General features: G+C 43.7%; 1 protein-coding gene across 1 annotated transcript in view; it reads left to right on the top strand.

The window, feature by feature from the left end:
- Positions 1 to 6764, top strand: part of LOC142249684 (solute carrier family 26 member 6-like) — a 31302-nt gene extending 24538 nt beyond the window's left edge. The window contains exons 15-20 of the mRNA XM_075321488.1: positions 697 to 810; positions 1659 to 1727; positions 1921 to 2106; positions 3577 to 3631; positions 4760 to 4896; positions 6547 to 6764. Coding sequence (XP_075177603.1) covers positions 697 to 810; positions 1659 to 1727; positions 1921 to 2106; positions 3577 to 3631; positions 4760 to 4896; positions 6547 to 6570 — 585 coding nt within the window. The 3' untranslated portion in view covers positions 6571 to 6764. The remainder of the gene's footprint in view (positions 1 to 696; positions 811 to 1658; positions 1728 to 1920; positions 2107 to 3576; positions 3632 to 4759; positions 4897 to 6546) is intronic.
- The last annotated feature ends 5858 nt before the right edge of the window (positions 6765 to 12622 follow it).

The following is a 12622-nucleotide window of genomic DNA, read 5'->3' as shown; positions in this document are numbered from 1 at the left end:
TGTCCACAAAGCTCATCAAAATTTATTAAAAAGTTGCAGAGGTTATCTTTGGATTTTCCTTTTTTTTTAAAAAAGATATATTTCCTGTCATTGAATGGAAACACTGTATATATACAGTGTCATGCAAACGTTTGGGCACCCCTGGTCAAAATTATTATTGTGAACAATTAAACAAGTTGAACATGAAATGATCTCTAAAAGGCATAAAGTTAAAGAGGACACATTTCCTTTAGATTTTAGGCAAAAAAAGATTTTTTTTTAAATTTTTTATATTTTACAAAATACAAAAAGTGGGCAAATGAAAAAATGTGGAGATTTGTGTGCTCGGATAGCCTTGACCAAGGTTTCAGACCTTAATTAGCCTGTTAGGGTTATGGCTTGTTCACTGTCATTGTTAGGAAAGGCCAGGTGATGCAAATTTCACAGCTTTATAAAAACCCAGCCTCCTCTAACCTTGTGCCAAAAAAACAGGATTCTTCTAAGCAGCTGCCTAGCACTCTGAAAATGGTGGAGGCCCACAAAGCAGGAGAAGGCTATCAGAAGGGGGTGCCCAAACTTTTGCATGACACTGTAGCACAACTGGCTCGTACACTGCTGCTATGTGTATGCGCACTGTATATAGTAGCAGAACTGCATGTGGCTAATTAATGGAGGAGGCACATGGCTGATGTCTGTCTGTCCATATGTTCTATATAGTGTGGGGTAGACGTGGAGAAGTTGATTGAGAAGAAGAGGAAAGCAATAAAGAAAAAACTGAAAAGGGCTCTTAAAGCAATGAAAAAAGCAAAGGAGATTGAGACCAGCAAAGAGGTAAGGGTGTGACTATCACTTATTTTCAGGGTGAGCGGGGGTCAAGGAGGTTTAAATCCAACTGATCATTAAGTGATATATATATATATATATATATATATATATATATATATATATATATATATATATATATATATATATATATATACACACACAGGGTGGTCCAAAAGTAGGTGGACAGTATGTGTAATAGGGTTATGAAGGGGGAGATTTATCAAACATGGTATAAAGTGAAACTGACTCAGTTGCCCTTAGCAACCAATCAGATTCCACCTTTCATTCTTCACAGACTCTTTGGAAAATGAAAGGTGGAATCTGATTGGTTGCTAAGGGCAACTGAGTCAGTTTCAGTTTACACCGTGTTTGATAAACCTCCCCCTTCATAACCCTATTAGGCCGATTTCACACATCTGGCTTTTCTCCACTTTGTCGGATCCGGCGCGCTCCCGTACAGTGTATACAGTACAATGGCCGCGCCATAAGCTCCGGTCACATGCTGTCATGTGACCGGAGCATGTGACCAGGAAGTTGCAGCGCTGCGATTATAATGTATACACTGTATGGGAGCGCGCCGGATCCGATAAAATGGAGAAAAGCCGGATGTGTGAAACCGGCCTTACACATACTGTCCACCTACTTTTGGACCCCCATATATATATATCTCACATCTATGAGATGATACACCCATTAAAGGGGACCATTGGTAAGAATCTGTCCAATCGACCCATGCAAGACAAAGAAACTATGGCGCGACGGCTGTGTATAAGTGACCCAAATTGAAAATTGCATTTTCTGGTGAATATGGCTTCTTCTCTTACCATAAACCCGTCACATCTTCTGTCTCGTAGATCACAGGACATGACAACATCGCCTTTGACCACCTCGATCTTGGAAAAGTGGAATATGAGATAGCCGAGGTAAATTTATAAGACCAGTCCCCAACTTTATTGTTTCGCCTTCAGTTCATTATCTCTTGTATATCAAGTAAAAAGTTGCATTTTGGACAGTTGCATGCTGGGAGTTGTAGTTTTACAACAATGTAAAATATACTGTATACAATATCAGGAAGACCTTACAAATTAATCTATGATTTATTGTATCTCCCAATAGCACAAGGATCAGGATATGACCGAGGGAACCATTATAATTGTACCGGGCCATGCTGTCAATGAAGAGACTAGCGGAAAGAACAACCTGCAGTCCCTGGGGCTGGAGAAACCCGATTTCGACTCATTAATCTTGGATTTTGCTTCGGTTAATTTCGTGGACACAGTCTGCGTCAATATTTTAAGAAAGGTAGATTAACTGAATATATATTATAGAAATGTCAGGTTTTAAAACTGTGAGATGGGCTGCAGAGGTTGATTAGTGATTTTTCCAACTTCAATGAGAAACAACTGTGGCGCCCCTAAGGCTTCAGGCGCCATAGGGTATTGCACTTCCTTTAAGGGGTAATATCCATCCCGGGTTAGGAGGGGTTAACTGCCGGTGCCTTCACAAAACCACACACATAAAACAAAAAAGTGCTTCCCACAGGGGGTGGACTAGAGCAGACAGGGGAGTTAGCCATCACGAAGCATGTGACCTCCCCAGTCGCTAGGACAACCAATGGAGGCGGCACCACTTGGGGTAAGAAGTAGGTGCAACCATTTCACTAGAGCATACCTTCCCGGGCACAGCGTGGGATAACATCTCGCACAGACAACAGGAGTCGAGTGTTTCTCTTTCTTTGTGGGTCCCGTGACTTGGTGCTGGGTTCCGGATAGAAAATGGGGGACACTTCACTAGAAAGACTTCCACGGGCACCAGCGGTGACCGCCGACTATCCGGGATCGCATGGAGCCCATCGAGGCAGACACCGGTACTCTGGGGCAGTGCCAGAACTACCATTGAGTAAAAGACCTGGAACAGCAGCCCCTGCCTCTGCCTCTCATTTGCCGTCGCCCAGCGCTGCAGCACCAACGGGGACTACCACCACCTTCGTCCGTCCTCCGTCATCCTCCCGGGGTAACCCCACTCCGCCTGTGGGGAGCGACACCATCCCGGCTGCGGCCTTCACCATCAGCCCCAGAAAGCAGCACCCGCAGCGGCGGCCCATCTCTGGCCACGGACCACAGGTGGCGTCACGATCTAAAAAGACTACCCCCATCCTCCATCCTTGCTCCCGTCCACCGCCTTCCCTCCCTCCTATACGCTTCGGGGGTCACGAAACCGGGCCAAGCCACTCCGTGACGACGCAGTGGATCTGCACCCCTGGCCTGGCGACGAGTCTGATTAACCCCCTTGACCCCAGGGTGTTACACAAGAATGTGCGAATAGAGTTGTCAGATGACCCCCAAACCATTTCTAATAATATGTAAGTCCTGCAGGATCCAGGAAAGTCCTGAAAACCATGTTAGAAATAGGATAAGGCTCTGCTAACCTTATATAGGTCAAAGTGAAGATAAAACCTGAACACTGTATTCACACACTTGAGAATTGGGATAAAACCTGACAACCTTATTCACAGTTCAGGATCAAGATAAGATTTGACAACTTTACTCAAAAAAAAATCAAGAAAAAGGCCTGACAACTCCTTTCACACAACTGAAATCAGGATGAGATCTGACAACCTAAAACAGCCATATTACAAACCCCTAATCCCTACTAATTTGGGTGATGAAAAAGTTAGTTGTTTTTTTAAGAATCCATTATGAGAGATGTACAAATACAGTACTTTTTTCAATTTCCCTAAATAATTTTTTTTTAAATCTTTATCCTTTTCAGATCTTCAAAAATTTTGCAGAGATTGAAGTGGACGTCTACCTGGCTGGCTGCAATGGTGAAGGCTTAATAATAATAATGATAATAATAATAATAATAATAATAATAATAATAATAATAATAATATCATCTATATACCATATTTTTCGGATTATAAGACGCACTTTTCTTCCCAAAAATTTGGGAGGAAAATGAGGGGTGCAGCTTAAAATCCGAATGTAGCTCACCGGGTGCTGCCGGCGCTTGTCAGTACGGCGCTGTTGTGTGCATCGGCTCCACTCTGTTCGGCTCTGTTCTGTGCGCGGCTGCTATGTGCTGCTCGGCGCGTGGCTGCTATCTGCTGCTCGGCGCGTGGCTGCTATCTGCTGCTCGGCGCGTGGCTGCTATCTGCTGCTCGGCGCGTGGCTGCTATCTGCTGCTCGGCGCGTGGCTGCTATCTGCTGCTCGGCGCGTGGCTGCTATCTGCTGCTCGGCGCGTGGCTGCTTTGTGCTGCTCGGCACGTGGCTGCTTTGTGCTGCTCGGCACGTGGCTGCTTTGTGCTGCTCGGCGCACGGCTGCTTTGTGCTGCTTGGCCGGCAAGCGGTCATTCTGAAGATATCAGCGGTCAGGGATTCAAATAATGGCGGATAGAGTCAGCGCCTGCGCAGATGGAGCTCTCAGCTTAAGCTCTCATCTGCGCACGCGACGACTATGAGCGCCATTATTTGAAGCCCTCACCGTAGACCGACGACATCTTCAGAATGGCCGGTGACTGCCTGCCCCCCGCATAGAGCAGAGCGGCATCACCGGCCCCGCACAGAACGGCATCACCAGCCTCGCGCAGAACAACGTCACCGGCCCCATGCAGAAAGGCGTCACCGGCACCGCGCAGAGCAGAGACCGCAGTGAGTATCTGGGCTGCATCACCCCGCTCCGCTGCTGCCCCCTCTCCCTGGTAAGACACCACCAGATTATAAAATAGACCCCATTTTTTTTTCACCAAATTTGGGGTGCGTCTTACAATCCGGCGCGTCTTAAAAAACGAAAACTACGGTATTACAAATTTGATTACATGACCTGGTTGACATATATGTTGCCGTTAGATGTATCACTAAATGTACAGATAATTCCGAGATCTGGGAAAACTGGATGAATATCTCTAAGGTCCCTATGTCTAAATAAAATTCCATATGTTTATTCCATCAGCAACAGTGATGAAAGGACTGGAGGACGGGTGCCTATTTAATGAAAATATCACCAAGTCTCAAGTCTTCCCCTCCATCCACGATGCTGTTACCTATCTAACGATGGACTACGAACAGATTTCTATTCAAGAAGCCAACGTGAGTGAGGGGGGTTCAATAGACTGTATATAACGCCACTCTGAGATAGGAGGTGCTGTTTGCAGAGTCTGGACATTGTGGAGCTGCTTTAGCTATTCTTGTCCTATGTAAGGTAAAATGGTCACAGGAGATACTTGTTCTCCTAAAAATAAGACAGGGTCTTGTATTATTTTTTTTTCTCCAAAAGATGCTCTAGGACTTATTTTCAGGGGATGTCTTATATTTTCCCATGAGGGACAATCCACATTTATTCTTGAACAAAAAAACCCAATATTTATTCAAATATAAATTCTGAAACATCAGCATTTTGTGTTACTCCTATTACTGGGTCAGATGCACATTTTCTTATCTGATCCGCTATTCTCATGGTGGAGAACCCGTCCTAAATACCATATTTACAAAGGTTTAAATTACCTGCTTAAATGTATTATTCTCTATATACTGCTAAGCTTACCCCCCTAAAGAAAGCAGACACCCCCTAAAAGAATTGCACTTACCAGACACCAAACAATTAGAGTTGGCAAGTGAATGGGCTCTCACATACAAATATGCATCGCTCTACAGTAGTTAGCTCCCCCTGGTGATACTGTTACCCGATCTGTGTGTGAGAGCTGCAGTGCAATGCAACTGGAACAGTGAGGGACCCAACAGTGACGCAGATCTGTGTGAGAGCCCATCCACCACCGGCACTTGCCAACTGTACAACTGTAAGGGGTGCTTTACACGTTGCGACATCGCTAGCATCGGTTAGTGATGCCGAGCGCTATAGTACCCGCCACCGTCGCACATGCGATATGTGGTGATTATCGCTACGGCAGCTTCACACGCACATACCTGCTCGGCGACGTCGCTGTGACTGCCGAACTATCCCTCCTTCAAGGGGGAGGTGCGTTCGGCGTCACCGCGACGTCACTAATCGGCTGGCCAATAGAAGCGGAGAGATGGAGATGAGCGGGTCATAACATCCCGCCCACCTTCTCCCTTCTGCATTGCCATGGGGATGCAGGTAAGGAGATGTTTGTCGCTCCTGCGGGTTTACACACAGCGATGTGTGCTGCCGCAGGAGCGACAAACAACATCGTACCTGCGGTCGACCCGACATTATGAAAATGAACGACGCTACACAGATCACCGATTTTCAACGCTTTTGCGATCGTTTATCGTCGCACCTAGGATTTGCACGTTGCAATGTCGCTACCCGCGCCGGATGTGCATCACTAACGACGTGACCCCGACGATATTTTGGAAGCGATGTCGCAACGTGTAAAGCCCCCCTTATTTTTGGGGAAATGGGGTACTCTATTGTCCAACACTAGTAATATTGTGGCTCTGTGGCATGAAGGACTCATTATTTATTCATTTGGAGGTACCTATAACACCCATTCACCTCAATGAAAGATAACCATGGACCTATGCACTAGAAGTGAAGTGATACATGACTATAGTATCTGACAACATAGCGTGTGTGTGTTGTCTGCTACCATAATGAGACATAGGTTTACATAGGAGCTGTATACACAAAACGATAGATTTTTAACAAAGATAATTGGCAAAGTTGCTTGTTTTTTACACAACGTGCACTCACCTATTGAGGTTTCGATCAATATGTTTTATCATTGTTCTTATTAATAATCGTCTTCTGTCTTACAGACAGCCACGGATACAAAACTATAATCCATAGGACTGAAGAATGAAGAGAGCACTGTGTGTTTTCAGCCTAAAATCCACAATGGTTCTACAGATAATAATTGTGCATTAATAAATGTTGGTGACACGACTATTGTGTGTACTGGATGTGTATTTACTTCATCATATGTCACGATGATAAAATGTATAGATCTGTAAATAAAGTTTATTCTTTAATTCTTTCTCTTGGTTACTGTTTTATGTTGCAATTTCCTAATGCTGCACTTTGAAGATCTGCATAAAGGTTTTTTTTCCATCATGCATATTTATGGCTTATTGTTACAGTATGATTGCATTGGTGCCCATACACAGAAGGTCAAAATTGGCTGAACCTTTGCTTTCTGCAAGACGGGATGACAAGTTCTATACACAAGAGGGATTTCCCCACTTTTTTTTTCATGCTTCTTAAACAGTTGGATTTTTTTAGGGGGAAGCAATGTCCAAATGATCAAGCCAATTTTCTGGCTTAGAACAGAACCCAACATGGCACTTTCTTTTCCGGGTACGCTGAATTTTATGTGCAGATTTTCCTTGTTGAATTGTATTAGATGTGGAAAATCAACAGGTAAAAAAACGTATATGCGTTTTTAGTGCATTGCTGTTAAAGAAATGCACTAAAACCGCATGGAATCTGCATCACTATCAAAGCCTAATATCAGAAAGTTTAAAAAACAAAGCAGTTTTATTTAAAACCTGACATGTCAAAGAGAGACAAACCGCAGCATCAAAAATACGTTACCATGTCATGCTAAAAACTGACATCTTGGAGTAGCTAAAGAATCAACAGTTATGGAAACTTCATAAATGTTTTTCCCAAATATTCTATAACTGTTCTATTTATCCAAATATGGTTCATTAATATCTACAGTTAGGTCCAGAAATATTTGGACAGTGACACAATTTTGGCGAGTTGGGCTCTGCATGCCACCACATTGGATTTGAAATGAAATCTCTACAACAGAATTCAAGTGCAGATTGTAACGTTTAATTTGAAGGTTTCAACAAAAATATCTGATAGAAATTGTAGGAATTGTCACATTTCTTTACAAACACTCCACATTTTAGGCGGTCAAAAGTAATTGGACAAATAAACCAAACCCAAACAAAATATTTTTATTTTCAATATTTTGTTGCGAATCCTTTGGAGGCAATCACTGCCTTAAGTCTGGAACCCATGGACATCACCAAACGCTGGGTTTCCTCCTTCTTAATGCTTTGCCAGGCCTTTACAGCCGCAGCCTTCAGGTCTTGCTTGTTTGTGGGTCTTTCCGTCTTAAGTCTGGATTTGAGCAAGTGAAATGCATGCTCAATTGGGTTAAGATCTGGTGATTGACTTGGCCATTGCAGAATGTTCCACTTTTTTGCACTCATGAACTCCTGGGTAGCTTTGGCTGTATGCTTGGGGTCATTGTCCATCTGTACTATGAAGCACCGTCCGATCAACTTTGCGGCATTTGGCTGAATCTGGGCTGAAAGTATATCCCGGTACACTTCAGAATTCATCCGGCTACTCTTGTCTGCTGTTATGTCATCAATAAACACAAGTGACCCAGTGCCATTGAAAGCCATGCATGCCCATGCCATCACGTTGCCTCCACCATGTTTTACAGAGGATGTGGTGTGCCTTGGATCATGTGCCGTTCCCTTTCTTCTCCAAACTTTTTTCTTCCCATCATTCTGGTACAGGTTGATCTTTGTCTCATCTGTCCATAGAATACTTTTCCAGAACTGAGCTGGCTTCATGAGGTGTTTTTCAGCAAATTTAACTCTGGCCTGTTTATTTTTGGAATTGATGAATGGTTTGCATCTAGATGTGAACCCTTTGTATTTACTTTCATGGAGTCTTCTCTTTACTGTTGACTTAGAGACAGATACACCTACTTCACTGAGAGTGTTCTGGACTTCAGTTGATGTTGTGAACGGGTTCTTCTTCACCAAAGAAAGTATGTGGCGATCATCCACCACTGTTGTCATCCGTGGACGCCCAGACCTTTTTGAGTTCCCAAGCTCACCAGTCAATTCCTTTTTTCTCAGAATGTACCCGACTGTTGATTTTGCTACTCCAAGCATGTCTGCTATCTCTCTGATGGATTTTTTTCTTTTTTTTCAGCCTCAGGATGTTCTGCTTCACCTCAATTGAGAGTTCCTTAGACCGCATGTTGTCTGGTCACAGCAACAGCTTCCAAATGCAAAACCACACACCTGTAATCAACCCCAGACCTTTTAACTACTTCATTGATTACAGGTTAACGAGGGAGATGCCTTCAGAGTTAATTGCAGCCCTTAGAGTCCCTTGTCCAATTACTTTTGGTCCCTTGAAAAAGAGGAGGCTATGCATTACAGAGCTATGATTCCTAAACCCTTTCTCCGATTTGGATGTGAAAACTCTCATATTGCAGCTGGGAGTGTGCACTTTCAGCCCATATTATATATACAATTGTATTTCTGAACATGTTTTTGTAAACCGCTAAAATAACAAAACTTGTGTCACTGTCCAAATATTTCTGGACCTAACTGTATGTACCTACTGCGGAAACCTCCCCATTTAGAACTGATTTTGAGAAAGAGACTCTCAGTGCTATAGTATAGTATTTCGGGGTTTCAGTAACTCCTTAGGCGGCTTTCACACTACGTTTTTTTTAACATGCGTCATGAACTTTTTTTGCTGTAAAAGCGGATCCTGCTTTTACAGCAAAAAAACGCATGCAAACGCATATGTTATTTTGCAGGATCCTGTCACTTTAAGTTTATGGGCGGGCATTGGAGTCATGTGATCGGGAGTGAGGGGAACTGAACGTGATAGACTGGGAGCCGGCATCTGACAGCTGCGAGGCTCGTAACCAAGGTAAACATCGGGTAACTTGCTTGGATATCCGATATTTACCTTGGTTACGACCATCTACAGCCGCGAGGAGCCGGGCTGCCTGCTCCCTGCACACATAACCAACGTAAACATCTGGAAACTAAGAGAAGTGCTTTGCTTGGTTACCCGATATTTACCTTGGTTACGAGTGTCCGCAGCTCTCAGGCGGGGGAGAGAGGGAGGGGGAGAGACAGAGATGGAGGGGGAGAGAGGGAGGGGGAGAGAGACAGAGGGGGAGGGGGAGAGAGAGACTGATCACTCGAGGCTGGTTTCTGGGCATGCTCAGTAGAGCAAGCAGGATCCTGTCTATCAGCATGCCAGCGTTCACATACGTTTGCATGCAGTATAGTCAGGATCCAGCAATTTGCAGTATTTGGATGCAGCTCAAAAACGCTACAAGTAGCGTTTTTGAAAAATGTTAAAAAACTGCAAGTCGCTGGATCCTCACTATAACGCACGCAAGCGCAGGTGAACGCGAGTCCATTGCAAATGAATTGAAATGAAAATGCATTTGCACTGGATCAGTTTTTGCGTTAAAAAAACGTAGTGTGAAAGCAGCCTTCCCAACCTAGGACACAGTAGAAAATCCTACATCAGGTGCGGTTACAAGGAGGAGACCAGGAGCGTATACTGATAGCTGCTGATTAACCATTTTGATACTGGCTGCTATCAATCATGGATAGAGGTATTTAAAGGGAATCTGTCGCCAGATTTTTGCTACCCCATCTGAGAGCAGCATAATGTAGAACTGGTGGAGGAAGGTTGAACTAGATGGACCTAGGTCTTTTTTCAACCTAAGTAACTATGTAACTATATAATGTAGAGACAGAAACCCTGATTCCAGTGATGTGTCACTTACTGAGCTGTTTGCTGTCATTTTGATACAATGTTTTCTCTGCTGCAGATCTAGCAGTTAAGGCCGCTTTACACGCTGCGATCTCGCTAGCGAGCGTAACCGCCCCCGTCTTTTGTGTGTCACGGGCAAATCGTTGCCCGTGGCGCACATCATCACTTACACCCGTCACACGTACTTACCTGCCTAGCGACGTCGCTGTGACAGGCGCCGTCTCCTTTCTAAGGGGGCGGTTCGTTTGGTGTCACAGCGGCGCCACTAAGCGGCCGCCCAATAGAAGCAGAGGGGCGGAGATGAGCGGGCCGAACATGCCGCCTACCTCCTTCCTTCCTCATTGCCGGCGGCCGCAGGCATGGGGATGTTCCTCGTTCCTGCGGTGTCACACATAGCGATGTGTGCTGCCGCAGGAACGACGAACAACCTGCGTCCTGCAACAGCAACGATATTCAGGAATAGACCACCGTGTCAATGATCAACGATAAGGTGAGTATTTTTGCTCGTTAGCGGTCGCTCGGACGTTTCACACGCAACGACGTCGCGAACGAGGCCGGATGTGTGTCACGAATTCCGTGACCCCAACGACATCGCGTTAGCGATATCGCTGCGTGCAAAGCGGCCTTTAGGCCACAGTCACACTTGCGTATGACTCGGCGAGTCTCGCATCGGCATCACCCGACACGGTCACACACTCTTGGAAAGGAGCGGGTAAACTGCATAGAAATACATGCTGCTGACCCACTCCTGTTCAAGAGTGTGTGGCCGTGTCGGGTGATGCCGATGCGAGACTCGCCGAGTCATATGCAAGTGTGACTCTGGCCTTATACAGTGCTCATGAATATACTGGACTACCTGCAGCACGCCAAGTAGTCCTGTAATGATAAATTACTGCTGATTAAACAGGTATTTTATCAAAACTACACTAAGCAGCCCAGTAAGGGACACTGCTGGAATCAGGATCTCTGCCCCGTACGTTATATTGCTCTCAGATTAGGTGGCAAAAACCTGGTGACATATTCCCTTTAAGGAGACTGGTCGCCAGTGTGATCGTGAGTTGATGCTAGGACCCCATGGCTTCCTAGAGCCAACTGAGAGACTCCATGACAGCTATTTTTGTTCCTTCTATTAAATATGTTGTTTCAACTTCACAGGAGAATGAATAATTCACCATATACTGTAATGCTGACGTTTATAAAGCAAGAGACAAAATGATCACAGGTTCAAGTAAAAATAAATAAATATTTACGGTATTGTTTACGGTAATGAATAAAAAAAATATTTAACCCATTACTTGCCAAATTAGAATTTTTTTTTTTATTAAATGACATTTTTACTGAAAAAAAAAAAATTAAAAATGAAATTTAAGCAAAATTAATGAATTTAATGTATAAATTAAATGAGTTAATTAATAATTTAATGAATTTTAAGCAAAAGATTAGGCGTCCCAAAAAGGACATTGGTAGATAATAGGTTAAGTTGCCTCTTTTCCTAATTGAAAAATAACAATATAAAAAAATGAGATTAAAAAGAAAAATTAAACTGTAAGAATCATTGATCACCAACATCCCATGCAAACCCCCACAAAATACATTAAAAAGCGATCAAAACATGGTATGCGCCCCCAAATCAAATAGATTATTAGCTCTGCACCTAAAAATTCTCAGGTAATTTTTTTTACCGTTTATTCATTTTAGTAAAAATTAAACTGGAAAAAACAATGGTGGAATCGCTTTTTTTTTTCATCATCTCATTTTTTTTGTTCCCTAATTTCAAATCCATTATATGGGAAAATCAATGGCGTCATTCAAGTGGAAACTTGTCCCGCAGAAAACAAGCTGTGGAGGGAAAAATAAAATGAATACAGCTCTTAAAAAATAAGAAGAGAACCCCACCTCCCCACCCAAAAAAAAATAAAATAAAAACACCAAAAACTGAAAATTGTCTGGTCAAGAAAGAGTTGATTAAATCAAAAGCTGCCAATAAGGTCCTATTCACATTAACTGCACCCATGAAATCCCAGATTTAGGGCTGGGCTGTGATCAGTGACAGTTTAAAGAACTTGTCTACTTAGGCTGCTGAATCTGTAATTATTCAACCATGCTTTACACTGCAGCACTGACTGTTCAGTTTGGCAGCTGTAAACTGCAACTAACCGCCATCGGGAAAATCCGGCACAAACCACAGAGTCACCTAATCCGGAAATGAGTTTATAAATAATGACGAGTGTTTGCAAATCACACGGTTCTGCAAGTCACGTGCTCCGAGTCCGAGCGTCTCGTCGCCTAGCAACGACTTCTGAGCCTTCTTCCCGGTTCCGTCACCAACCA

This window comes from Anomaloglossus baeobatrachus, chromosome 8 (assembly GCF_048569485.1).
Source record: "Anomaloglossus baeobatrachus isolate aAnoBae1 chromosome 8, aAnoBae1.hap1, whole genome shotgun sequence".
Taxonomy (NCBI): Eukaryota; Metazoa; Chordata; class Amphibia; order Anura; family Aromobatidae; genus Anomaloglossus; species Anomaloglossus baeobatrachus.
Note: the sequence above shows the minus strand (reverse complement) of the source record. Positions and strands in the feature narration are given on the sequence as shown.